This window comes from Corvus moneduloides, chromosome 17 (assembly GCF_009650955.1).
Source record: "Corvus moneduloides isolate bCorMon1 chromosome 17, bCorMon1.pri, whole genome shotgun sequence".
In the NCBI taxonomy this organism is placed as follows: domain Eukaryota; kingdom Metazoa; phylum Chordata; class Aves; order Passeriformes; family Corvidae; genus Corvus; species Corvus moneduloides.
In genome coordinates this window covers 1,349,667-1,377,533 of record NC_045492.1, presented here as the reverse complement: position 1 = coordinate 1,377,533, position 27,867 = coordinate 1,349,667, and the positions used below count along the sequence as shown (strand labels likewise).

The window sequence follows — 27,867 nt, the reverse complement described above, 5'->3', positions numbered from 1 at the left end:
TGACCTCTCCCACCATGCAGTGGCTGCTCCTGCTACCTGCACAGTGATTGCTCCCACTGCCCTGCAGCACAGTGACCGCTCCAGCCCTGCAGTGACCGCTCCAGCCCTGCAGTGACCACTCACACAGTGCAGTGACCACTCCTGCTTCACAGGCTTCTGTTGCTCACATTCGTTTATTATTTTAAAACACTGACAAAACACATCACACCATCATCTATATATATAAATTTACTTTTGTACCACTATAAATTTATATATATAGAGCCTTTAAACCTCTGTACGTTCAGGACACACAGTTCCAGAATAGCTGCACTGGTTACAACAGAAGGATTTTCATTATGAAAACACAGAGAGGAGGCGCTGATATCAAAAACACAGAAAAAAAGAAATTAAGAAAGAGTGCAAAATGAATGAAAGTGCAAAAAAGCTTTTGTTATCATAATCACACTCCCTCCATAATATGGTCCCCATTCCCCCCTCCAAGGATGAGCGAGCCTCAGGCCCCCAGAGGGAAGGGCTGGGCTGGAGGAAGGGAGCCGAGCTGCAGCCCTCCTGTCCTTCCCTATCTGCACCGAGCTCTCCTGGAGGATGAGGAGTGAGGAACCCGAGCGGCCAAGTCACACCCCTCCCCCAGCTCCCTTCTCCAGCACTCTCATTGCACCCACGGGCCCAGATGTGCCCCTGCGGGCAGCAGCTGCCCCAAGCCCCCAGCCCTCCCAGGCCATTTAGAGGGTGCTTTTCCCTTCTCAAAGTTCTTGTGATCGCCATGGAAAGCAGTGCAGGGAGGCGAGGGAAGGTGGCTGTGCTCTGGTGGGGCAGGCATGGCTGCCCTCCCCGCTGAGCTCCAGGCTGGCTGCTCTGATGGAAACAGAGACCTTGGATCGCACTGTCCCAGTGCTGCCCATTTCCACGAGGAGGAGGAAACACTTTCCCAGGAGGCTCCAACTGCTCCCATGCACCCAGAGTCAGCCGCAGACCAGCCCACCCAGAAGACACCCCATATCTGAGGCTGGAGCACGTAGTGGGACTTCTCCCACGGCTCCAGCTAAGCCCTGCCAACACCAGCTGCAGGGCAGGAGCGGCAGAAACAGACACTTGGGGACCTCCACTCAAAAGAACATTTGACTTGAAGAATTCTTCATTGACTTAGAAATTGTGGCTGATGTCACATCTCTCAGAAAGGCCCCAGAGGGGAATCTGTGGGCCAGCCCCAGCCCCACAGTCCTCTCTGGCTTCTTAGTGACATGGCAGTGAACTTCCCTTGGAGGAATCTGGTCAGGCAACAGGGGAAGCACAGAAAACTTTGGTGCCTCTGCCTTGGTCAAAACTGTCCTTGATGGTCCCTGAGGAGGGACTCCCACTCAGTGTTCTGTGGGGACGGAGGACCTGCCAAGGCCAGGGGTGCAGCAACCCCTCCTTCTCTTGGCCTTCCTGCTGGGACCAGGGACAACTGCTCACGGAGGACACATCACCCGTGACCCTGGGATGGGCGTCTGCCACCTCCACAGCCCCAGAGACCCCCACCCTAAAACACACCAACATCAGGGGAATGGTGTCATGGTACTCCCACGATCACCCATCCACACGTACACGATGCTTTGGGTTTGGTTTTAAAGGACACAGAAGGTTATAAGTTTTAACAGTAAATAGCCCTTGACCACCTACAAACCCTGTAACTCCCTCACCCAGACAAATCCAGCAGCTTTGTACCCCAACAGGTCCATCAGCCCAAGAGGCTGAGGAAGTGATGCTCAGTTCAGCAGGTGTGTGACACAGAGCTCCCATCTCCCATCACCCTTCCAGTAGGACTGGTGTTCCTGACAGCTGCTCCCGGCACAGAGCTCAGACCCAGTGGGCACCTGGGCTCCAGCTCTGCAGCCAGACTGCCCAGGCAAGGGGCAGCACCCTGGCAGTCCTGTCCAGGTCGTGTCTGCTCTCTAAGAAGGTGAGGAGAGCCCAGGGCAGGCGGTGCCTGCAGTGCCTGGCAGTGTGGGGATGCACCTGTACCTGTGTGCCTGGTGCCCAGGCAGAGCACGGCTGGGTTGCACCTGACAGCAGAGCAAGAGCTGGTGGTGCTGGCTGTACCCAGCCCTGGGGGGCAGCCAGGGCTTGGCTCGTGGCTCCTCTTCCCTTTCAGTGGGATCTTCTGAGCTCCTCACCACCTGTGCTCTCCCAGGCAGCCCTGTGAGACACAAGGCTCTCCCTCCTTCACAGTAGTTTCAGATCTGATGCCTGGGTAGCAGCTCCTCTCCCAGCACCCTGGGACAGCGCTCAGTCCCTTCCCCAACAGGAGTAACGACTTCACATGTGGGAATTCAGCAGATGAGAACAGGATGCTTTCCTAAGATGGGTCCTTGCAAGCTCAAGGGCTGTGTCCAGTGTGAGGGAGCCTTTTCATTCCAGATCACACCTGGAAAGGTCTCAGCACCATTCACAGCCTGGGTTGAAGGTCCCAGGGCTCCTCCTCTTCTACGCCAGCACAGTGGCCCAGAAAGACACTCTCCATCAGCTGAAGAGACCGACGTGCACACCATTTCCTGCAGATCAAGGGTGGCTTGGGGAGTGACTCTGGGACCCAGGGACACAGGTGTTCCTTCTCACTCCCTCTCTCCACAGCTGGCCACACTGCAGTGCTTGAAGAGATTCAAGGACATAAAAAAGGAAAGGAGAGGGAAAGCTGCCTAAATCAAACCCAAGCAATGACAAAACAAAGACATGGACAAGTTGCAAGTCCTGCATGAAGAGCAAGCAGCAGACGTTTCAAGAGCAGGTCAAACGTGACCCCAAATATTCAATAACAAGGAGTCAAAATGCTACATTTCCATGGGAAGCCTCGAACAGGTTGACCCAGATGTGACAGCGGCTCCCAAGGCAGCGCTGCTCCAGGACACATTGCTGGTGCACTTGCACACATCTCTGCATCCCTGTCTTTGGGCACTGGGAAAGGGGGGAAATCGTTTTGTTACTGGTGTGTCATTGCTGGGAATGGGAAAGGAAGAGCACCTGGGACTGGGCCCCTGGGCAGGTGGCCATCCTCCAGCACTGCACGGCCACTCCCTGCTCCAACAGCTCCCACATCAGGCATGCCAGGGTGATGGACCACAGAGAGCAGTGTGGGCACTGCCAGGAGGTACAGGGGCCTATCAGAAGCTGCTGGGATTCTGCCAGGACCCCCAGGCATGTTGGCTTTTCTGGCTCTGCAGCCCTTTGTCCCCTCCTCAATTACAAGGGACAGTGTTACATAAGCATTCCCAAAGTGCCTGTGGCCCTGTTGGAAAGGTGCTATGTTCTGAAAAGGACAGAAACAAACCAGGTAAGTGCTGGCTTTCTTTTAGCTCTGCAGGTAAGGGATCCAGGGACAGCGGAAGATCTCTTCAGACAGCAAAACCTGGGTGCCTTGTGAGGGCAGAAAGTGGGGAGAAGGCAGCTTGGCAGAATCAGCTCAGCCAACTCAGGAATGCCTTCAGAAGTGACTGTGGATCTGCCTATTGGAGCAATGGATGCTTCTTGTCCTTGGCAGCTGTCTCCACTCTAGAGAGGGCCTTGCTCCTAATACAAGGACCAAAGAGGGCCTGACTTCCTTTGTAGAGGATTCTTTAATAGGTGCAAGGGGAACAAGCTATCCAAGCATCCTTTCTCCCAGAGAAGTGCTGGACGAAACAGTCTGAAGTGCAAGAAATGGAGCCTGTTCTGCACCCAGCCAGCCCTGGCCCAGCAAGGCCCTGGGGCTGCTGCATTCAGGAAAGAGGAATAAAGCACAGGCGCTGGTCGTGGGCAGAGCAGCAGCCAGGATAGCTGCTCCCTGAGGGGGCAAGAGGTGGCCACTGGTTTGCAGTGTGGCACAGGGGCAAAGCAGTCATCAACTGGCCTTAAAAAGGGAAAGCCAAAAGAATTCAGAGAAAAAGGCAAAATGAGCAGAAGCTCCTCAAGAACGTCCCTTGGAAATGGTGTTCGCACAAGTACCCCCAGAGGATCACACTGAGGGAAAAACCCCAAATCTCTCTCAGCTGCTGAGCAAAGGCAAGAGCAGCCTTTAAGAGGGTGTGAGCATGGATGCAGGCATGGATGCTCCTGCCTGGCTGGCTGGAGCAGTGCTGTCAGCCCCCGCTGTTACACCCTCCACAGGGCTCCGCCAGCCCTCAGCACCTCTGGCCCAGTGCAGGCACAGCAGGATGTGGGGGCAGCTGCGGTGCTAAGACGGGCCAGTGCCACGTCCACCTCCTTCCCTGCAACCGCCCCCGAGGCCTGGGGTCAGCCTGCAGCCAGCGCTGCAGAAGGACAGCGTGGAAGGAAGAGGATGGGAGATGGACTGGTGGGAGAGTGGAGAGGTGGCATCCAGGAGGACACGAGCAGGACGTGACAAGCTGCGGTCGTTTGGGGGAGTCTCTGTCCTGACCAGACAGTTTCGCAGCACCAGTGCTGAGGGAGGGTCCCAGCTGGGCCAAGAAAAGTCACTTTAAGGTGTCGTCAGCGTTCTTGAACATGAGGATGGCATTGTAGATCTTGAGTGCCGGGCCCAGCTTGACACTCATAATCTTGACGATGTCAGCCTGCGTCAGCAAGAGGAACGCCTCGCCATCGATCATCTGGGGAGGAGAGCAGGGACAAAGGCACTCACTGCAAACCCGGGCTGGGACTCCTGGGAACAGCCAGCACCAGCACGACCTGGGCAGGAGCCACAGGCGACCCCAGAGAGCAGGGCAGGGGCCACCCACAGCACTCCCACACTGCCCTGGGGAAATGCCAGCTGGCAGCTCACAAGCCCAGGAACAGGGCAGAGGGGGAAAGGCCCTTCCAGGGGCCATCCCAGGAGCTCACACTGCAGCCAGGTTGAGATTCTGTGCTGGAGCCTCATGGGCACAGCACAGAGCCACCACAACCTGCTCTGGGCATTCCCTGCTCCAGGGACCAGCACCCGTGGATACTGCCCTGGTTCAGCTTTGCCTGCCCGAGCACCCTTAAAGCACAGGGGCTCTTCCTGGACAGGCTGTGACAGTGGTGTACCCAGTGTGCCCAGGATCAGCCCCGGGTGTCAGAGCCACCCCCACACGTCTGCCCACAGAGGGTCCAAAACCGCCGACCCTGGCAGGCAGCAGTGCCACCCGACTGCTGTGCTGCTGAGAGGGGCAGAGGGGGAAGGACAAAAGGGTGAGGAGGAAGCAGCTTCCCTCAGGAGGCGATGGTGCTCTTAAGGCTGCAGCACCATCCTCCTCCTGCCCCCATCTGCATCCCCTCAGAGGGACCCTCCATCCCCCATGCTGGGAGAATAGGGCAGCACAGCTCCCTGGGGGTCAGCAGCTCCCCTCCTGCCCTGCATGGGCACAGCCAGGTGGCTGCACACTCCCATGCAGTGGGGCTGCAGGGCGGGACCACTGCCAGGTGCTGGATGTGCCCCCAGCATCCAGCAGCAAGCCACTGCAGGAAGGCCACTGGCCAATTCCTCCTGGCCCCACTGGCAAACAGCTGTCCTTGGCCACCTGCTCTCATCCACCAGCCCTTCTCACCTCATCCTTGAAGAGCTTGGCTTGGTCCTCGCAACCCGTCAGAGTCTGAACAAAGCTAAACACCTTGGAAGAAACACAGAGAAATGCCAAGACAGAGCAATGTTTCTGACTGGAGACCCCCCTGAGCCCACACCCTCACATTTTGAGCCCTGCAAGGTGCCACAGGGCTCTTGGGGCACAGGCTGCAGTTGCTTTGCCCTCCCATGCCAGAGCCCACCCCTGGCCCCGGGCACAGGCACTGGCCTCCCCCAGCAAAGGCTTCAGCAGCTCCATCCCCACCAAGTGTCTCCAGCACAGCGAGAGGATTGCCACCGAGGGCCGGGGCAGGAGAGGGGCACCCAGGGGGGTAATGGGGACATCAGGGGATCATTAAGGCTGGCAGAGCCCTCTGAGATCATCAAGGCCATCCACTGACCAGCACTGCCAAGGCCACCACTAAGCCATGCCCCCAGGTGCCACATCCACACAGCTTTTGAACACTTGCAGGCATGGTGACTCCACCTGTGCCCTGGGCAGCTGTGCCAGTGCCCAAGAGCAGGCAGGGGCTGCTGGGGCTGGTGCCAGAGCTCTTCCACCCACTCAGGCATTAAGAGGGGTCACCATGACTGCCCAAGAAAGTGAACAAAGGTGACAATGTGTCCAGCAGACCTCTCCTCGCTAGCCCAGCGACGTGGCCACTGAAGTGCTTGGTGCATGTGCCATGGTGCTGCACAGCCAGGCAGGGCACTCCCAGCCACGCCAGCACATCAGGGACCAGCATGGAGCCTTCCAAAGCACCTCACCTCATCAATGGTCCACTTGGCCACCGTGGCTGCTGTGATGCCAGCCACCCCTGGCAGCAGCTTGCAGTGCTGCTCCCAGCACAGGGACAGGGAGCGGTCGGGGTGGGCAGACAGGGCGGACATGAAGAGCGACTGGTGCATATTGTCTGAAGAAATAGCTGGGGATAAAGCACAACACGTGATACGAGGTCAAGGACGAGAACATCCCATCCAGCTATCAAGAGCTGGTGGCTGTCCCTTGAATCAACAGGGTGTCAGTGTATCCAAGTGTTCAGTTTGGTGGGATTGGGGATGCTGGGGAAAGAAGCTGAGACAAGCTAGGCTTTGCCTTGTTCTCATGACCTTCAATCATTTGTTTTCTAATCACCCCCAGCGCTGGGGTAGGTGGCAGGACAGCCCGTGGTGAAAAGGGTGCTGGATGGAATGAATACACATCAGGCATCTGCTTCTGGCAGGCATCAGAACTAAATGCCAAGCCAACTGTCCAGCATCAGTTTCTGTGTGGCAGCAATAATGTGGCACTTCACAGCCACACTGAAATTTTGGGGCACAGCTTCCCACTATCCCTGTCTGAAGAGGACAAAGCACCACAGAAAATACACTGCCATAGAGAGGATCCTAATTCCATGCCCTAAAGCACTCGAAGATTCCCAGCCATAACCCTGGAGCCAAACCGAGGGAGCTTTGTGAGCCCTGGCACAGGGCAGGGAGGTCCTTTATCGATGGTCAGCTCTGGCAGCTGACCACAAACCACTGGGGCACACCTGTGTGAGCCAAGGGAGACCTGCCCCCAGCACGCCCACCCACCCCAGCTCCTCCGGCCTTGCCCTGCAATGACACCGTGGCAGAGGATGGCACTTACTCTGGAAGTCTTCCTGCTGGATCTTCCGGTACTTTGGAGGTCTCCCTCTAAAGAGACAGGAAGACTGATGTCCAGCTGGGCTGCGACTGGCCCAAGGGCCCTCCTCCCCAGCGCCCAGAGCAACGCCTCGGCAGTGGGAGCAGGGACCTCTTGGACCCTGACCCAAAGGGTTTACAGCCAAAGCCAGAAACCGTGGGAAGAAAAAGCGAGAGAGGTGCCCGGCAGAGGCAGCAGGACAGAGGCCAAGGAGCCTCTGTGGCCCGCTCACCCCTGCCAGGGCGGGCAGTGGCGGCACAGGGCCCCTCCCCGCGCGGGGCTCGCCGGCCGTGCCCCTACCTCCCGTGGTGCCGAGATTTCTTTCGCTGAGGGAAACCCATTGGGCTCCTCTTGCGAGTCGAGGCCTCGGTGTCGGACAAGTCAGCCTTCAGCCTGCCCTGGTTCTTCTCTGCCAGCGGGCACCCTGAGAGGCAGTAATGGGCTGTGAACCTCCCCGTCACGTGGCCTGACCCATCGCAGCCCGGTGTGGGGCACTTCCTAGAGAACAGAGGGGACACAAGCGTTGGGCCCAGCTTGGAGCAGCACTGGGGGACAAGCCAGCAGGGCCACCACTCTGCCCCCGAGCACGGGCAGCCAGAGCCCTGGCCATGGAAGGCAGAGGAAAGATGCGCTGACCAAATTCCCGGGGCGGGGCCGCTGGGGGCAGGGGCAGGGCACAGCCAGTCCCTCCAGGTACAGACCTTGGCCATCTGCCATCCCTGCAACCCTGGGCAAGGCACCAGCGTGCTGATCGAGCAGCTCATTGGGGCTCACAGAGTCTCCATCTTGCCCCCCTTGCCTCCACAGGCATCCAGACTAGCCTCAGAGCGAGCAGGACGTGAGTGCCAGGAGCGTGGCCAGCAGAGAAACCCCTGGGAGGCAGACCTGCCCTCCCCATCCTCATGGCTACTCCACCATACTGGCTCCTCCTGACACCAGCCTAGGGCTGGGGTTGGCACTAGACCCAGCCTGGTTTCCCCTGGAAAAGGTCCCTCAAGTGACTGCCTGAGCTGGAACCGTGCACTGCTCCTTCTTGGGACTTCCCAGCTCAAAGCCTGACAGGGAAAGGCACCCATGAGGGGTGGGGGGAACAGTGTCCTCACAGCTGGTGTCAGTGAACAGCATCCACACCGTCCTCTCTGTAGACCACAGGTGCCCATGGGTAGGTGGACACACAGGGCACCTTCAGGCACAGGAGGGGTTCACAGGGGTTACTCCATCTGGGGTCCTGGTGCCACCCCGGGGCCCAGCCTGGAGGAACAGGGGACAGAGCCAGGCGTGGGGTGAGTGCAGGGAAGGGCTGGATGCTGGTGGGGGTGGCAGGTGAGGAGGAGCAGAGGAAGAGCTGGCCTGGCCCAGCAGGGAAGAAGCTGTGTCCCTCTGGGCTGTGCTGGGGAGCTCACCTGTGGTGAAAGCTGTACTTGGAGCTCTTGGAGTGAGGGATGCTCTTGCAGCCCAGGCTTGGGCAGCCCCCATGGCCAGAGGAGGCTGGTTCCTTTGGCCCTACAGCCGGAGGAGAGGAACAGGAGAAAGGCTGTCACGGCTGCAAGCCTGGGCAGAGCCAGGGCTCTGGGCTCCCTGCCTGCACCAAACAGGAAGCACTTTTCCAACTGACAAATCCATGGAATGGCTTTTCCTCCCTGCCCATCCTCAGCCAGAACCTGCCCTCCCATTTCTGTGCATGGGCAGGTGGCAGTGACAGTGGGGTCTGGCATGATCGTGCCCTGCGAGGAGGAGCTGACACAGGTGCAGCACTTACTCAGAGGAGGCTGCAGCGGGTGTCCAGTTTTTGAGCACCAGCCCATGGGATGGATGTCTGGATGATCTGCATCAATCCAGAAATCATACACGTGGCTCCAGCCATCAAAATGGATCTGGGGAAGCAAGCAGAGAGGTCACCTTTCAAATCCCAGGACACCTCTCCGAGGAGCTCTGGAGCCCTCTGAGTTGAGAGCAAGCAGCAGGGTAGAGCTGAAGTGCAGCACAAGGCTCTCCACTCCTGGAGCTGGGCAGTGGCACCTGCCCACCTCTGCACACTGTGCTTCCACAGAGCACTCCCAGCGAGCTGGGAAGGGCAGGAGCAAGCCAGCACAGTGCCTGGACACTCATGCTCCAGCACCCACCTTTATCCTGTGATCTTCCACATCCTCCACACTGGCCACTCGGATGAAGGAAGGAGTCCTCCTGTCCACTGCCTCCAGCTTCATGTTGACCAGGAAGCCGTGGGGTGGGCGCTGCAAGAGCCCAGTCAGAGGGAGCAGGGCCCTGCTTCAGGCTCCCGTCCCCTCGGCGGCTTTCTCAGCACTGTGTCCTCCTCGAGCCCAGCTCCCAGCCCTGGCCTGGCCAGGGGAGAGCCATCCCAGCTCACAGTGCCAACAGGAGAGAGCGGGAACCGGCTCCCTGCATTTGAGCTGTCTTTAACAAGATGTGCCCCAGGGAAGGTCTCTAAGAGACACATTTTGGGGATCCATATTGCAGCCACCCTTGGCTGGACACGGCTGCTGCTGGTGCAGCTGGAGACAAAAACTAATCAAGCAAACCTAAATTATTTCCCATCACTCAGCTCCTGTCTAGCTGAGGGGACGGTCATACTCCTCCTTTTTGCCAGTTTTGAACTATTTGCCCAGGATAGCCCTGACTTCCGAACCCTGAGTGTAGATCCAAAGCCCAGGCCTGTGGCAGGAGAATATGGAACATCACTGGACTTGTCACAAAAGCAAAGACCTGACAATGAAGAAAACCCAAATTCCTGCCCAGGTGGGGTAGAGCAGATGATGTGACACTCACCACTTTAAAGGCCCAAGCAGGGACAGCAGATGCTCCAGTTTCTTTCAAGTACTTTTCCCAGGTGAAGTTGTCGGGATCAGGATAATCTGGAAGGGGGAAGATGCAGAAGGTGAGACATGCCTGCAGGAAGTCAGAAAGTACCCCAGAATGCCACACTGCCTTTAAGGGCCAACCAAGTCTGTGCCAGGCACATGGGAACCTGAGAGACACCAAGAAGTGCTGTTATTTTCTCACGGACCATGAAAGCCACAGTACAAGGAAGCAGAAACAGCCAGGTGTGCACAGACAGCATCTCCGAGTGGAGACTTGGCCCAATACAAGCACCATGCTGCACCTGAACATGTGTACAGGAGCCCTGGCAGGAGGTTTGTGTCCCCAGAACCCCCACTCCACCCTGGGAAGCCTGTTCCCAAGGGGATGCACTCCCAGGCTGCACCTGACTGACCACTGACTCACCTTGAGGAGGTGTGAGGGGTTTGCCGTGCTCATGACACCATCCAACTGGGTGGATGTATGGACTGCTGGGATCACACCTAGAAAACATACCCAAGCTCTTACACAGGGCCCTCTGCAGGTGTCTCCCCACCACTGGCCCCCCAGGAGCCTCTGTGCACTTACCAGTAGTCGTAAGTATCATCCCAGTTGTCAAAGTGCACCAGAAAGCGATTGTCCACCACGTCAGTCACTGTGGCAACACAGATCAGGGAGGGGTTCATGCGGTCCACGGCTTCGAGCTTCATGCCCACCTTGAAGCCTGGGGAAGCCTCGTGCTGGCAGGAGAGAGGGGCAGGGCTTTTTCAGAGCTGCAGCCCCAGCTCCTTCCTCACCACTTCCCTTGCCTGCTGCAAGGAAACACCTGCCCAAACCCTCCCCAAACCAGACCCTCTCCAACCTCCAGGCAGGCCTGGGACCAGCCAGGCTCTCAGAAGGGCAGTGTGCTGCTGTGCATGCAAGGAAAGAGGAAGGGGGTAAGAAACTCAGCTTGGTCACACAAAAAAAGAGGAAAAGTGATCTTCAGACCCTCAGGATCTTCTAAAAGCAGTAAATTCCAAGAGAAAAAAACCCTCCAACTGACACTAGTTCTGCTTTTGTCCCAAAACACTTGTTTGTGGTCACAATCTTCTGGTGTCAGCAGCGACCAATGCCTCAGGCATGGCAGGAGGAGCTGGGGTGGGGCCCTTCTCCCTTCCTTGCCTTTATTTCTTGGATCCAGAATCTGTGCAAAACACTGCATCACACACACTGGTGGGCTTGTTGCAGCAAAGAACAGCAGGGGTTAGACACAATAAATAACTTGGAGAGGCTGATTTGCCAGTAGTTAGAGATTCCTCTGCAGCTGACAAAGGAATGATCAGCATTTTTCACTTTCCTACATTCCCACTTTCCTTACCCAAGCTTCCACGTGAAAAAAATAGGCAGACACAGAAACAATGAAGACACAAAACAGAGACAAAGGAATTATACTTATGAAACATTAAGTGATGTGTTTTTAGCCAAATAATTGTTGAGAGTAGTGGTTATTTCTCCTCACCAGTACTTCTGTAACAAGTTTAATTGTCCAAGAGATCCGCCTGGATGAAACAGAATCAGACCAGCACCAATTCTGGGCATATCAAATGAGTGTCCAAACTCAAACTACAGATCCTGAGCAGCAAAGTGTGCCACATGTTCCTGGCTCTTGAGCACTGTGGGCTTGAGGGGTGTGGAGTGGACAAAGCGAAGCCCAGTGCTGGTGGAAGCATTTTGCTCAGCTGGAGGGGACAAGTCACACCTGAACCTGTAGGCTCTGGCAGGAAGGAGATGCTGCTACTCACAGTGTTTCGGACCATGAAGAGGTGCTTAGGAGCTGCCTGAGCCTTTGTTAACTTCAGGTAGTTTGTCCAGCTGAATTCTTCTTCCTTATAACCTACAACCCCTCAGGAAGAGAAATGAGAGCAGTGAGTTCAGAGCCAGGAGGATGTGAGGGTGAGCCTGGCCATCCCTGACACACTGTCACCCTGCCAGCATGTCCTGCTGTGGGCAGATGGGATCTGTGGCAGCCCTGGGATGCCCAAAGCCTGTGGCTGAGGTCTGATGGATGGTTTTGAAAGCGTGTTAGGAAACACGAGCAGTGGAGTGGAAATCCAGAGCAACAGCCCCAAAATGTGAGCAAGCAGAGATGGGTACGTGGAATGTTGTCCTGTGGAACAACCCCAGTACAGCAGCATCCCTCCCTGGCCCCATGGAGCCACCCTGTCCCCACCTCAAGCTCTACATCTGGCCCACTCTTCATCCCTCTCCTTCGGCAGGACCCACCACCTGAGTTAACTCCTTACCTTTGGGGGGCTGGAGTTTGTGCCCTGTCTCCTCAAACCAGCCAGCAGGGTGGATGTCAGGGGAGTCGGCGTTCAGCCAGAAGTCATGGCACTCGGAGTAGCCATCGAAGTGGAGGCGCATCCGGTAACCACACACCTGCCAGCAGGGAGGGAGGAGAAGGAAAGGGCCATGGGGACCTGCTGCTGTCCCTGGCTGAGCATCAAACCCCCTCCCCTCCCACACACCAGCTCAGCATGGGTCACTTTGGGAAGCCAGGAGTCAATCACAGGCCAGTGCCCAAACTGGGAGGCACAAACCAGTCCCAAAGGGTGTCCAGCACGGAACAAAGTCAGTGCAAAGCCACCACAAGCCAGCCCAAAGAACGGATGTTCAGGCTGGTGCATTAAATGCCATGGTGAGGCATCTTGCTGGATCCAGCAAGTGCAAAGACTCCACTTGCTGTACCCTAGGAAGTTGCTGGTGCAGGGATTTGGCTAAATGCCACACTGGCTGCCTGGGGAGCTCTGCGAGGCAAGGCTGGTTCGGCTGCCACGCGGCTGAGTGGAAAGTGGGTCTGCATAGACACAAGGAAGAGCAGTGGGATGCCTCCACACCCTCCATCTCAAGGGCTCAGACCTGTCTTAGGGACAAAAGCTGTTGCCATCACCACAACCCCTCCCCCGTGCTGTGTCAGGGTGATGGAGAGACCAACACAGCTGCACAGTGCTGTGCCCTGTCCCTCTGAGCTGGCAGGGAGCTCCCTGCTTGTTTGCCTGAGGTGCTGGAGCAGCAGCTCATCTCCTGCAGTGACAGGCTCTGTCTCCTCCAGGGGCCAGCTGGCAGCACCTCCCCTGCCCCAGAGCCTCTGGCTGACCAGGAGCCAGGAGGAACCGAGAAACATGGGCACTGGAGGCTCCTTACCTCAGCCACTGTCAGGATGAAGTACATAGATGGGTGCTGCGGGTCGATCCCCTCCAGCTTCATCCCCACTTTAAAGCCGTTCTTGTGCTGGGAAGCTACTTGATACTGGAAACAAAAATTAAACTACAATGTAAAACCAACACAGGGAGTTGGGTCTAGAACCTGCCAGGGGAGCAACCACCAGGCAATGGGAGCTGCTGGGACCAAGAGACTGTGGGCCACAGGTTATGTTGTCATCCAAATTTCAATTTTTTTCCCATAGAAGAAAACAGTGTTCCACCTCCTTACGGATTTATATCTCTTGATATTGGCAGGGCAAAGTGTCCCTGGGGTAGAAGCTGCAGCTGGGGGAGTGGGGCATGGGCCTGACTTGTTTGCAGCACAGCCTCAGGAGAGCCCATCTGGCTTCCAAGAAGGGCTGGAAAGGCTCCACCACCCTGCCAGAGTCACAGCAGTGTCCTAGGCAAAGGTGGGGTGCTTGGGATGGGGGCCAACACCCTGCTGGGAAATGAGACTCAGGGCAAATCAAAACTGGAGGCTGCCTGGTCACCTCCAGGTGACAACGGGAGCTTGGCTATTGCTCAGAGTCCCGCAAAACAGGGAAGCAAGGAAGAGAGGAGAAGGAGGAGGGGTGGGAAAAAAAGGGAAAGAAAAGAGAAGATGAAAGAGGGAAAAAGACAGGAAAATCCCAACTCACATCCTGGAAGAGATCTAAAGGGGCAGCGACAGCTTTCTGCTCCTCCAAGTAGGACGCCCAAGACCAGCCTTCTTTCTTCTCCTCACTGGCACCTGAGCGCAGCACAAACGCACACAAACGCTGCTGAGGGGCCGCTGCAGCCCCGCCCCGCTGCCTCGGGGCCGTCCCGCTCTCACACTGGTCCTGCATCCCTGCAAAGCTCAGCACCATCCTACCACAGCCCCTTCTCCAGCAAACCTGGCCGGCTGCACGACGAGGGGCAGAGCCAGGAGCCCCCATGGCCCAAATGTCCTGAGCCATGTCCTAGTAAGGCACCTGGGATAGTGGAAGGTGTCCCTGCTCATGGCAGGGGTGGAACCAGATGGGCTTTAAGGTCCCTTCCAACCAGTCTGGGATTCCAAGGAGTGTGAGGGACAAGCCATCCTGGGCAAAGCATCAGGACACCTCTGCAACCAGACCCTCCTCCAGCCAGAGTATCTGCTATGTCCACACAGGATGGATGTGGGGCAGCCATCAGGATCCATGCAGAGGTCTGGGAATCATTCCCAGCTGCAAGGGGCTACTAGGCACTCAAACCAGCAGCAGGCTGACATCCCAGCTCTGCCATCCTCTGCTCCAAGACAGCCACCTGAGCCCGCCGTGGCACAGCACCGCTGCTCTGATGCCCTAGAGAAGTATTTGCCCATGTGACAAGACAGCATCGTCCCTTCATAGGCAGGGAGGTGACCATTCATGCCTTTGAGAAGGCCACAAAGGCCTTGCCCAAGGCATGTGAGACACAACCCAAGTCTCTTGCTCTTCAGCTTCCTCTCCCTAATCTGCAGCAGCTGAAGGGACTCCAGGAGTGCTGTGCCTATTCCAGTGCTGAGGAATTCACAGCTACAGGTCAGCCATGGCAGACAGCCTCAGGTAGGGCAGGCCACAAATGCAGGGGAAAACCAGACCAACTCCTTCCTCCCTTTGCCTCAGGGGAAGAGGAGATGGAAAAAACCAGAAACTTAGGGAAGAAATTAAAGCTGAACTTCAGGGAGAAAGGTGACTAACCTTGCTTTGCTGACACTTCAGAATGAAAAACCTCTTTATTATTCATTAGGACATAGAAATAGTGCCAGGCATGGCTGGGGAATCTGTGAGTACAAGCTCTGCACTTCTGTGGAATGACAAATACACCAAGAGTCAGAGCATACCCTGACTGCTGCACTGAGGCACCCAGGTGTGTATTTTGTTTGCTGAAGTACTTCTAAAATGAGAGAAAATAAAATGCTGAAATAACAAAGTTCATCACTGCTTACTTGTATGCAGCAGGGAAGGTTACATGCTCAGGGCTCAGGGTGAGAGGCAGGTATGAGATTTGAGATTCCTTTTGAACCGTGGTTAACTCAGTGTAACATCAGGGGTTAATGACACCTGGCCCCTGCCACTGTCCCTCCACTTGGCTATGGAGAGGAGTAGGAAGCTGGAACAGTTTAATTTTAAAATTATTTTGAGTATGACCTTCAGTACTCAAAGACAAAAGGTTTCCCATAAATGTTTATTTTCAGTGTTTCCCAAAGTTTTCCTTCACACTGCAGGGAAAACACCAACCAAGCAAACACTGCATCCCTCAGCTTGTCTCCTTTCCCTCCATGTCGACAGCTCTGCTTTTGAGATCTCTGATACAGTCCAGGAGTAGATCCCCACAGGATGAGACAACCCCAAATCACACGGCTTCAGTGGCACTGCACCTACAGGAGCAGCTCCCAAACTTGTGAGCTCCTGATGCCATGAGGGAAGTTCCCCACGAGCCCATCTAAGGGAGGGCAAAGCCACACGTGGTGCAGTCCTGTTCTTGCTCAGGACTGTGTCCCTGGCAGCAAACATGATGTCCACAAGCCAGTAACAAACTGAGCTCCTGAGGGGAGGGACAGGAAGCTCTGCCCAGCACGGGCCAGTGCCGTGTCCATAGGGGTGACCCCTTCCCATGGAGAGAAAGAGAGGAAAGGAGAGAAACGGAAAGAGACAGAGAGAGCAGGATCAAGCAAGCAGAGGAGCTCACAAGCCTTCAGGACCACGTGCCAGGGCATTGCAGTGGGTGTTTGACCCTGCAGGAGCACCAAAAGGGTCCAACCCTGCAGTGGGACCCCCCAGCCCCAGCAGGAGTGCTCACCCCACCGCCCGCCTCGCCTCCGTACCGTGCTGGCTCCCGTTCCACGCCTCAGCCTCCAGATTGCTCATGGCAGAGTCTTCCACAGAGCTTTTCCTCTCTTCCTGCTTTTCCTCCTAGACATGGGAGCAGACAAAACAGAACCCAGGTTCACACATAGGTTTTTGGCTGGGTGTTGTACCCTCACACTGGTGCCCAGGGCCATACTGCACCTCCACAAGGTCCATGGTTTGACCAATGCCTGGCCCAGAAATGGGCTGCCAGAGAATCTGATGATGGGAGCTTGCAGGGACTCGGTGCTGATTGCAGCAATGACACCAGGACTGGACTTGCTACAGTCAGGGCTGGCAAGCAGAGCTTCCTTGCCTTGTCAAAGTCTCTCCCTTCCCCAGGACACCCAGCACACAGACAGACACTCCCCTACTTCAACCCTTACTTCGGTGGCCCACACTCAAGAGAGCAGCTGAGAGAGCTCAGTAGCTACAGCCCAGCCTGGACAGTCTGGCACTGCCCAGGCCACGGTGCTCCACATGCCAACCAACCAGCCCAGTGCTAGGAGCCTTCATCTCCACACATTCAAGTCTTTTTGGCACTTTGGCCAAGCCGTTTCCCTTTTGACCCACAGCTGGCACAGCCCTGAGCAGCACGATGAGATCTGTGCACACAGGGCTGGCCCCCAGCCCCCCAGACACTGGCTGCACACACCCCCTCCCTGCCTTTGTCCTACCATTTGCTCAGATTCATATTCTTCCTCTGAGGGGCTCTGATAGTCCTTCCTCTTTCGTTTCTTCACAGGCTTGAGGATTTCAGTGGCATTGGTGCTGCTGGCAGAGTTTTCCACGATGACGGACCTGCACAGAGGGAGGGAGGGAGGGCCAAGCACTGCAGGCAGTGCAGCACGGTGACACTGCCTGGGGTGTCAGTAACGGAGGGGCTGCTGGACAATCACTGTCCCTCCATTTCTTACTCACACATGTCCCCACCCCTCCTGATGGATATATGCACACAAGCTGCCAAGAGTTAGAGCCAAGGACAGGCCACAGTCACCCTGACTCACTTGGGTGTCAGAAACCTGAATCCAGGGATGGATCAAAATGGATCTAATTTTGTAGCAGGGCTCTAAGCTGCACCAGAGATGCTGGAAAACAAATCCCAGGAGTCACACACTGGTCAGGAGTAGGGCTGGAAATGCCTCCGTGACCCGTGGCCTTCCACTGCTGCTCAGCCTGGAAGCCCCCACTACAGCAACCTCCTGCTCCAGCAGATCCATGTTTACGAGGCCACAAACTGGGCAGGAAAAAATCTGGCTCCCTCGCTTCCTGCTGTTCCCTTGGGAACTCTTCCTTCCCCCACCCTGCCTCCAGGAACAAGTGGGACCCCCAGCACCTGCCAGGGGCAGACACGCTCACGTCCCTTGCTGGAGCACGTGGAGCAGCGGAGGGAGGGCAGAGGGATGGACAGGGCTCTGCAGGGCACAGGCCCCCCCTCCTTTACCTCTCTTTGAACTGCTGGTGGCAGTGCTCGCTGCAGAAGCCCCGGCCTTCCCGGGCCCCGTCCCACACGTGTCTGCGGCCGCAGGTATCGCAGTGGCACAGGCCTTCTGCTGCCGGCAGCGTGGGCTGCTCCGGCACGTCTGGGGCACAGAGAGGAGCAGCAGTGAGGCACAAGGAAGGACAGCAGATGCAGGAGGCATTTGCCTTGCCCATGGAGACATCAGACAGCATCTGCTGGATGGTGGTACCCACCCTACAAGTGCCACCACGGTGCCCTTACCCTGAGCCACGGTAGGATTGTCTCTGCTGGGAGGTGCCACCTCTGAGTCCCCATCTTTCTCTGCGTGACCCTCCTTTACAGCTTCCACAGGAGGCATCTTATCAGCACTCACCACCTTCAGCGTCCCGTACTCATTAATCCGGAACTGCGTCATTGAACAAAAAGCAAGAAAAAAGGGTTAAGTAGGACAGAAATGTAACTGGGTGCTTGGCCTGAAAATGAGGGACATGGTTTGGTCATCAGTGTGCCTGACAAGAGGACAGCTCTTCTGAGGACAGAGGTGAGCCCAGCACCCCAGGCCCTGTGAAGGTGCCCTGCCCACAGCCTGTGCTGGGCACACCACGGGCACTCAGGTGACACCAGCACCAGCTGGAGCTGGCAGGTGGGTGCCTGGAGGATGCAGTGCCCTGAGGCTGAGCAGCAGCTGAGAAATGGGTGCATTTTTTGCAAGCTGTCATGCACTGAGGGTACCCCTGAGGCACCCGCTGCCTGCCGAGCACAAGGCCGCTGCTTCCAGGGTGAGGACAGGAGCTTGGGCAGAGCCAAGTCCACAGCACAGTTTGGGAGGGAAGATGTCCTGTCCTGCACAGCACGTAGCACCCCTGTGCCTCCCTAACCCAGGCACCTCGTGTGAGCTCTGTGCTAAGCTCATGGGATGGCAGAGCCTAGGGATGGGGCAGGAGAAGAGCTGGAGCAGCTGAGGGATCCTCCAGCTGGAGTGAAGGTACTGCCAGGGGCCACAGCACATCCTGGTGCTCCCTGCCTGGCACAGGCTGGGGGATTTACAGCAGTGGGGAGTGGCAGAGGGGGCAAACCCAGTGGCCCAGGGCTACACTTACCCGCAGGTTACTCCCAGGCAAAGTTGCCACCCCATCTTTCCACTCCAGCACACGGACTGTGCTGCAGGTCTGCACCCCGCTGATCTGGGGAATGACAGCAGCTGTGATGGGCTCATTGCCTGCTCCCCTCTCTGGCCTCTCGGCCCCTGTGCTTCTCTGGGGCTCCCGGGGGAATCGCTGGATTTCTAAGGTGCTCGTGGGAAGGTTGATGGCAGCGGCGTTTGCTTGAGAAGGGAAGAAAGGAGACAAACAACCAGAGGCATACACAGAACACTTCACTGATGCAAACAAGGCTCGAGGGCAGCCCAGAATCCCAGAGGACATGGTCTCCCAGGTGAGGGCTCTGCTGTGGGCCAAAGTACAGGCAAGCAGAGTGACCCAAAAAATCTGCAGCTAGTAATGGCTCGTGCTGAGGGTGGCTCCAACACTATCCACATTCAAGGGTTTCTACTCCAGCCTGGTCTCAGACTGTTTCCATGCCCAGGATGCCCTGAGGCGACAGGAGTTTGCTGGCAGGCTCCTGGACTGCAACTTCCAGTTTAGTTACATTTCAAAGCAACACACTGTGCAACCTAGGGCAGTGAGAACAGGAGCAGGAAAATTTGGGAGATCTGCTTCTAGAGAACAGCCCTGATCTCACCTAACACACAACCATGCTTTGCTCAAACACCTCCTGAAAGACACCAGTCAGCTGCACTCAAAATTGTCCCAGTTTTCAAGAAGGGTAAGAAGGATGACCGTGATAATTACAGGCCTGTCAGGCTCACTACAGGGCTTGGTAAAATTATGGAGAAGGTTATTCTGGGAGTTACTGGAAAACACTGGAGAGACAATGCAGTTGTTGGACACAGCCAACACAGGTTCACAAGGGGAAGTCCTGCTTAACCAACTGAATTTCCCTTTATGGAAAGGTCACCCCACTGAGCTGACCAAGCAAAGCCAACAGATGAGGGTTTCTAGGATTTTAGCAAAGCTTTGATACTGCCTCTCACAGTACCCTTCTGGACAAAGTGTCCAGCCCAGAGCTCATCCAGTCCATTGTCCATTGGGTGAACAGCTGGGTGATGGGTCTCCTACAGTTGGGCTCAAAGGCTTACAGGAACTGGGCGCACATCAGGCTGGGGGCCATCGCCACTGGGGTTCCCCAGGGTTTAGGGCCAACGCTCCTGAATATTTCATAAATGATCTGGATGCAGGAATTGATTGTCCATTAAGTAAGTTTATCAATGACACTAAATTAGGAGGAGCTGTGGACTCCCTTGAACGTAGAGAGGCCTTACACAGAGATCTGGATAGACCAGAGAGCCAGGCAATCCAATCACCGTGTGTGTGAAACAGGAATAAGACCTGGATTCTGCACCTGGGACAGGATAATCCTGATTAATTGTATGACCTGGGGGACAAGACTGGAGAGCTGTCCTGGGGAAGGGGCTTGGGGGATTTGGGCTGAGGGCAAGTGGAACAGGAGCCAGCAGTGCCCTGGCAGCCCCAAGGGGGACATTGGGGGGTGACTGTCCTGCTCTGCTCTGCACTGGGGCAGCCTCACCTCGAGTCCTGGGGACAGTTTGGGCCCCTCAGCACACAAAGGACATCTGAGGGCTGGCGTGTGTCCAGAGCAGGGCACCAGGATGGTGAAAGATCCCGAGGGCAGGACTTGGGAGGAGCGGCTGAGGCCACTTGGCCTGTTCAGCTGGGAGGAGAGAAGGCTGAGGGGTGACCCCATCACTGTCTGCACCTTCATGGTGCTCCCCAGGGAAGCGGTCACAGCACCAGGTTCAGGGAGTGTCTGGACAAGACTCAGTTCCTATGGTTTAATTTTAGGTGGTCCTACCAGGAGCAGAGGTTTGGACTTGATGATCCCTATGGAACCCTTCCAGCTTGAGCTATTCTGTGATTTCCATGATAACACAGCAGCCCAGGAGCCCACAGCCCTGCAGAGCAGGCACCCAGCACACTGCGCTGCCCTGGCTCAGGGCCCCTCGCATCAGGGCCTCAGTTTAAAGCAGCATCAAGAAGTTTTGATCACCCACAAACAGTCCAAGTGATGTGGGATAGCCACAGAGAACCTCTAAGATGGCAACAGCAGCTTGGCTTTGCCTCCCAAGGGAGACAGCCCAGCTACACAAGGAGTGTGGGCTATCAAGGCTGGGGGGCAGCAGTTAGAGGGGACTGCTCCACATACCTGGTATGATGAAGGCAGTGGTGGGCAGGTGGGTGCTCTGCACAGTGCTCTCGGTGGTGACCACGTGGACACTGACCTCCCCAGCAGCACTGCCCTTGGTGCTCCTCACCACCTCCATCTCCCCCCTGCTGTCCATCACCTTGCCCGGGCACACAGCAAGGCCCTGTGAGGCAGCAGGGAAGAAATCAAGTTGGGTACCAGCATAAACACAACAAAGGAGCGAGGAAGTGGCTGCACAGGATGGTCTCTCCCAGCAGAAACCCCCGCAAGACGCGTTAAAGGTCCACTGAACCCACACGAACATCACAGCTGGCATCAACATGACCCATGAAAGCCCTTGTTGTGAGGTCCCAGCTCAGAGCCTGCAAATGCTGAGGGTTTTTTCTCACCTGGCACCACCATAAGATGGTACAAGCACGCCAGGTCCACCACAAGCTGCTCCTGGCTCCCACGGGGGCCTACAATGCTCCGACAGACTGGGACTGAGGGCTGCCAAATCCCACCCTGGAGCAGGCAGAGCTCCCTGCAGGTCCCCTTCCAGTTCTCCTGCTGGAGTGTCACCCTTCTCTTCTAAGTGGCTGCAAGAGAGAATTGCACAAGTGACAGGAGTTACTGGGGGGAATTTGATGTCCCCTGTACCCCACCTGAGTTTCTCACGGGCCTGGTGATGCTCAGCCTCTCTAGCCATGAATCTCAAGGAGAAAGCAAAGTGTCAGGGCCTTGAGGGCACACCTGGGCCTCACTAGCTGTGACCAGACCCCTACCCAGGGGCCCAGGGGCTCCACATTGTAGCAGCACCCTCTCCAAAGCACTTGCTGCTGGGATGGAGGCAGGGCTACAAAGAGGACCATGGTCATGTCTTGGCCCCTTCTGATGCAATTTGAATTTGAAAGGGAAAACATCCACGTGGAAAACAGGATACTCATTTCAGTGAAGCAGGGTTAACTAAGAATTGGGCTACCAAGGCCAAAGTCTGGAATTTTAAAACCTGAGACATTCAGATAAAGGTGCTACTATCAGAGGGCACAGAGTGGGGTAGTGTGATCACATTGAGGGGAAGAGCTACTTCTCCCAGTTCTGTCAGGTTTGTGACCAGAAACACCTGATGCTCAACTGGCAAACAGCACCCACCCTTCAGGCTCTCCAGGTGCATAAAAGCACTGTTAAGTGTCAGGACAGCTGAAGGAACTGAGAAACTAATTCGACACCAGACTCCAAGTGAAAGCCAAAATGAATTTAGCAACCAACCTGTTTCGGTGCTTCCTAATACCCAGAAGGAATCTGTCTGCTTTTTTAGACACTTAAATCCAATCAATCCTTAATTCATCATTGGGTCAAATATTTCAAGGACAACTCCTCATTTTGTGGGAGCTGTTGGCTGTTTTTAAAATTGAAACAGAACTTGGGACTGGAAATGCCCAGAAAGGAAGAGAAATAACTAGATCCAGTGCTCAGGTTTGTGATGCTCCACCCAAGTTTCTCACAGTCTCTGATGTGAACACAAAAGCAAATATTTGCACAGGAAATGCCCAGCAGTAGCCAACATTAAGGTTTAATTTTAGGTGCCAGGGGCAGGGAGTTGGACTTGATGGTCCTTATGGGTCCCTTCCAGCTTGAGATATTCTGTGATTGTGGTTCACTCTCCAAATCCTTGCAGGGCTAGGCTGGTGCTGTCGACACTGGTTCTCCTGTGCCTTGTGAGGTCAGGGTGAACAGAATGAATTTGGATTATAGACTGTGGTGCTGGTCTTTAAACTGCCAAAGCGAAACAACTGAGATTTAGGCCTTAACCTCCAGACAATCCCTCCGCCAGCAACCTCCTGGGAAAGGCCTCACTGCAGCCAAGGGCACGTCCCAGCTCAGAGGGTCGGGAGCCCTCCACGAGGCAGAAGAGCCCATCCAGCCCACGGCCCTGTCCTACTGTTGGACTCACTGATCTCACAGGTCCTCTACAACCTTAACAATGCCACCATTCTACCACAAACTGTCCCTCCTGTTCCCCTCATCTGTCCCTCAGCAGCAGTGTGAGTGCTTTCCCCAGCACCTCTGGCCAGAGCAACTCCTGTCTTGCTGGTGGAAACCTTTCCCTCACTCCTCGCCCCAACTCCTGCCTTTTGAGCACACAAATTCTATTCCAAGCCCAAAAACTATTCCAAGGCCACACATGAGCAGTAGAACACTGTTGGTGTGAACTTGTAAACACACTCTTGCCACAGCTGAAACTCAGCGGCTCCCAGGGCTCTCCCACCTCTTGTCAGGGGCTTCCACAGTGTCAGACAACAACCTACCACCAACCCTGCTCGTATCAACCACAGCACACACTGTTCAACTTTTAACTCAGGGTTCCTGGGATAACCCCCACAGGTGTGGGCATGACACAATGCCTGGGCTGCAGAGCTCCATCCCCACCTGGAGGACTGAGAATCAGGATTGGAGATGTTGTTTGCAGCTCACAGTTTTTAAAATCCCGGTATAAAACCTGCTGGAAGCCCAACCTGCTGTGAGGTATCTCAGGTCAGGAGTGCTACATGAGGAAAAGGGGCTCAGCCACAGCTCTGACCTGCCTGGCACCACTGTCACAGCAGGAGAAAGGCACTCGGGATAACCCTGCTCCCTGGGAGCAGAAAAGATGTCATGGAGGGGATGCCCACACCTGAGAGAACTCTGGTGGCCTCAGCCCCTGGAGCCAGAGCCCAGGCAGGTACCACTGCCCCAGAGGTCCCTCCAGGGGGTCTCCTGCAAGCCCTGGACTGACCCATATTATCACAGGATAATTCAGGAACCTCAGGAGGTCTGTAATTCAACCTTCTGCTCCCAGCAGGTTGGGATCACACCAGGCTGCACAGGGCTTTACCCAGCCTGGGCTTTACCCAGCCTGATCTTTATCCAGCCTACCAGGATGCAAACCTGCGAATTAGCACAACAATTAGCAACCCATACCAACACTTTTCCTTGGATGTTAGGAAAAGGTTTTAACCCCAGAGGGTGGTCTGGCATTGAATGGCTCCCCGGGACTGCCAGAGCTCCAGGAGCATTTGGACAATGCTCTCAGGCACAGGGTGGGGTTGTTGGGGTGTCTGTGCAGGGCCAGGAGTTGGACCAGGATCCTTATGCTCAGGATATTCTATGATTTGTTCTGCTGATTGTCCCAGACATTGAACAAAAGCTTTAATTATATATATATATATATATATATTTTTTTTAATTTAGCTGGTGTCTTAAAAAGCTTTTAGCCTACACATGTCCCAGTGACATCTGATAAAGCTCTGCCCGCCCAGACAAACCAGAATCAGGCTTCAAACCGCCCCCCCCAGCCAGCTTTTACAAGAGCAACAGTGGAGCTGCAGCTGTTTTGGCCTTAACAGTGAGGCCCTGACCTCTCCATTTTTCCTGGTATTGGGTGTAACTCCACATCTTAGAGAAGATGCAGGTGAGCCCCACTCCTCAGCCAGCTGCCCATCCATTCCACAAGGACTCCTCACACCCACTCCTCACTTCTGCCTTCTGCTGAGAGACAGCAAAGGATCCCTGACCAGAAAAGCCAGGAAGGAGAAAAACCACCCCAAGAAACCCTGGCCACACACGCTTACGTGTGGTCCCTCCAGAGAACACCACAATGTGCTGCAAAGTGGAATTTCTCCAGACAGCTCCCATCTGGGAGCGCTCTGCTCCCTCCTGCTTTGCTCCTGGAATCCTGTGCTCTGTGTCAGGGTAGGGCTGTGCACATGGAGTCTGTCTGCAGCCAGACCCCACCAGCCCATTCCAGCCAGTTCTGACAGCAGGATCAGTGTCTCTGTCAGAGACAAACCTTCAGGTTCAGGTTCAGGAAACAAAGCACCAACACAGAGCCCGGGTCCCGGCAGGGAAGGGCATCAGCAGAGCACGGTCTGAGCACCCGAGAGAGCTGGGGACATCGGCTGTGCACACACAGTCACACGGGCCAAGCACACTGGCCACAAACCACACACTTTAAGGCAACCAGGATCACTGGCTCTGCTGCTCACAGAGGTTTAGCTCATCAAACAGGGATCGCTGGGTGTTGGCACAGCCGCGTTCCGGACCAGCGACCCCGGGGCTTGCAGAGCATCTCTGGGGCTGCTGTACACACGAGTCCCCAGCTCTGCCACAGCCCCACACACACCCTCACACTCACCCTCTCGCCAAGCCACGGCAGAGCCGGGGAATGATCCGCTCCTTGGGAAGAGGAGGGCCAGGCTGCATGCAACAGGCCACAGAGGAGCAGGGAGAGAAGCAGCTCCCGGCATGGAGCTGCTGCACAGCCCCGACAGCGCTTTGTGAAGCATGATCTGCTCGAAAGAGGTGCTTCTGTTCATCACAAAATTGGCTTAAAGTAATCTAATTCAAACAATATTAATGCGTATTCGCTTTGTGGCTTCTCGGAATTTTAAATATTCCTAAAACCTGCACTGGTACATGCTGGGAGCCACCCAGCTGGGAGGAAAGGTCCTGCTGGACACCAGGATGCCCATGAGCCAGAAATGTGCTCCTGCAGCAATGCAGAACAGCGTCCTGGGCTGCACTGGGAGCTGTGTCACAGCCGGCGGAGGGAGGGGATCCTTCCGCTCTGCTCCACACCAGTGAGGGCAGCCCTGGAGTGCTGGGCCCAGAGCTGGGCTGCCCAGTACAGGAGACAGGGACAGACTGGAGACAGTCCAGCACAGGGCCATCAAGGTGATGGAGGGACTGCAGCATCTCTGCCATGAGGAGAGGCTGAGAGAGCTGCGACTGCCCAGCCTGGAGCAGAGCAGGCTCAGGGCATCTCCTCCCTGTGGACAAATACCCGGGGGGAGGCTGCAGAGGGGATGGGGCCAGGGACAGCCCCAGGAGCCACGGGCACAGACTGACACATAGGAGGGGCCCTCCGAGCTCAGGACACACTTCTGCACTGGGAGGGTGGCCGAGCACTGGTGCAGGTGCCCGGGGAGGTGGTGGAGTCTCCATCCCTGGAGAGACTCAAAAGCCACCTGGACACATCCTGGGCAGCCGGCTCCGGGCGGCCCTGACGGAGCAGGGGGCTGGGCAAGGTGACCTCCAGAGGTGCCTCCAGCCTCCCCCAGCCTGAGATTCTGTAAATAATTTTTTTGAGGAATTTCCTCAGCCATAAGAGAGAACTTCTCCATCCTTGCCATCAGCTGAGGTATGGATTTTTAATTACCTCCAGTGGCAAAATTGAGCCTTTAAGAAAGAGCACCAGCTGGGATCATGCTAAAACTGCAAGTGGCACACCAAAACACTACAGAGACCTGCTGGGCTGAGAGCTGCTCCCTTGGATCTTCCCCTGTCTTCTGGCATTGCCCAGGGCAGGTGTTTAGGAGACTAATGGCACTGTAGAAAATATTTGCTTTGTACACACACAGGAGCACTCAGGAACACCCTTGGCACAGGCAGGTGGCCCGGTGGAGAAAGACAATCACACACTTCTTCCCTTCCAAATCTGACTGCTGCTCCAAAGACAGGAGCAAAAGCCTCCACTGGAACAAACCAGGGGCCACAAAGTCCTGCTCCTGAGTTCTTGTGCAGCGTGGTGAGGTTTGGAGTGGGCCATGGTATTTATCAACATCTCAAAACCAGATGAAATGTCCTTCTGTGCAGTAAGAGGCTGTTCATGTTGCACATTTCAAAAGAGCAAATAGATTCTGTGAAAATGGAGATCACAGGGAGAAGGGCAATAAAGCAGCAAGCCGGCTTCAGCTTTAGGTTCAGACACAGCTGACAAAGCAGAGACACTCAGGCTGGGTGTCACCTGCTGTCCCCAGGACTGTCACTGTCACCAGGACCAGCTTTTAGGCTCATGGATCTGCTCAGACCCACAAGTGGGGAGAATGAACAGTTCCCAGTGATCCCATGTGCCACCCCAAAGGGTCAAGGTGACACCATCCAAGCTGGACGCTGAGGCCAGCAGGCAGCCTGAAGCCTGGGCACTTCTGAGGGGCACAACGGGGACCAGCACCTGCCTCCCACTGCCCCTGAGAGCACCAGTCCTGCTGCACCACCCAGACCTGCACAGTTCGGGTATTTCCCCACACTTACAAACAGATGGAAACAACTAAAAAGGACAGATACCTGACCCCAAAATATTTCTAACTGTGCAGTGTTTTATTTTCTTTTCTAACTAGTAAAGAAATAAATCCAGGACCTGTCCTGGACCATGTGGAACACCCTGTCCACAGCCTGGGCTGTTTGTGCACTGCTGGGCTGGACCAAAGCCTTCCACGCTGCAGGGCCCTGTCCAGGGCTGCAGTGGTGTCAGTGCAGGCTCCGGGACAGCACCTGCTCACCCGGTGTTTGAGAAACACCTGAAGAAACACGGCCAAGCGTCCACCGTGCAAGGCTCTCCCAAGCTCGGCGCGTCCCGGAGAGCTCCCTCGGGGCAGCCAGGGAAGCACAGGACAGGGCTGGGCAGCGCCTCGCAGCTCGCAGCGCCGGCGGCAGCCGAGCCCGGCCCGGCCGATCGGCGCGGTGATGCGCGGGGCACCGCGCGGGTGCGGCGGCCCTGGGCAGAGCCAGCGAGCCGCTCTCGGTGTCCCGGTGTCCCGGTGTCCCGGCCCCGCCGCCCCCGCGGGGCAGCCCCGGCCCCTCCGCGCGGCTCCATCGCGGCTCCATCGCGGCTGCGGCCCCGCCGCGGGCACGGGGGATGTCGGCGCTTTCCCCCCCGCCCACCGCCGGGCCCGGCCCCGCTCGCCCGGCCGGGGCCTCGCCCGTGCGGGCACCGGGATGCGGCGATGCCGGGCGGGGACGCGGCGGGCCCGGGCCGCGCTCCTTACCTGCACCCGGCCGGGCGCTGCTCCGAGCCCCGGCGGCGCTGCCCGGCCCGGCCCGGCCCGGGGTGCGGGGGGCGCGGAGCGGGAGGGGCGCGGGGCCGGTCCGAGTGTGCGCGGGGAGCGCGGGGAGGGGGCGGCTCAGCCGCGCCGTCGCCGTGGAAACGCGCGGGGCCGCATCCGCAGGGCCTCGCTCAGCCCCGCCGCAGCTTTTCGGGGGGATGCGGGAAAGGGGAACGTCGTCATGGCAACGCCGGGAGCCCCCCG

The 27,867-nt window shown here is 56.5% G+C and overlaps 1 protein-coding gene across 2 annotated transcripts; it reads right to left on the bottom strand.

Moving 5' to 3' along the window:
- Positions 1-154: 154 nt before the first annotated feature.
- Positions 155-27,664, bottom strand: L3MBTL1 (L3MBTL histone methyl-lysine binding protein 1). 2 transcript variants are annotated; one of them, XM_032127123.1, is made up of 23 exons: positions 27,607-27,664; positions 21,211-21,399; positions 20,822-20,984; positions 18,640-18,863; positions 17,801-17,945; positions 17,522-17,660; positions 16,755-16,878; positions 16,056-16,143; positions 13,885-13,976; positions 13,188-13,292; positions 12,287-12,422; positions 11,786-11,886; positions 10,590-10,741; positions 10,428-10,504; positions 9,972-10,057; positions 9,308-9,418; positions 8,944-9,058; positions 8,588-8,687; positions 7,485-7,682; positions 7,149-7,195; positions 6,287-6,444; positions 5,505-5,567; positions 155-4,586 (listed from the first exon to the last, which is right to left on the bottom strand). In XM_032127123.1, exons 3-23 carry the CDS (start codon positions 20,955-20,957, stop codon positions 4,452-4,454), a joined length of 2,532 nt encoding a protein of 843 aa, XP_031983014.1. In that variant the 5' UTR covers positions 20,958-20,984; positions 21,211-21,399; positions 27,607-27,664; the 3' UTR covers positions 155-4,451. The 2 variants fall into 2 exon arrangements, with proteins under 2 accessions (XP_031983014.1, XP_031983015.1); XM_032127124.1 differs by having other exon boundaries at positions 11,786-11,877.
- Positions 27,665-27,867: the final 203 nt, after the last annotated feature.

Excerpts from the sequence above, each read along its gene's own strand:
- L3MBTL1 (XM_032127123.1), bottom strand. The coding sequence starts at position 20,957 with ATGGACAGCAGGGGGGAGATGGAGGTGGTGAGGAGCACCAAGGGCAGT. Across the intron at positions 6,445-7,148 it reads CCAGCAGGAAGACTTCCAGA|CTATTTCTTCAGACAATATG; the intron begins GTAAGTGCCATC and ends CTTTATCCCCAG. Across the intron at positions 5,568-6,286 it reads CCAAGTGGACCATTGATGAG|GTGTTTAGCTTTGTTCAGAC; the intron begins GTGAGGTGCTTT and ends GTTTCTTCCAAG.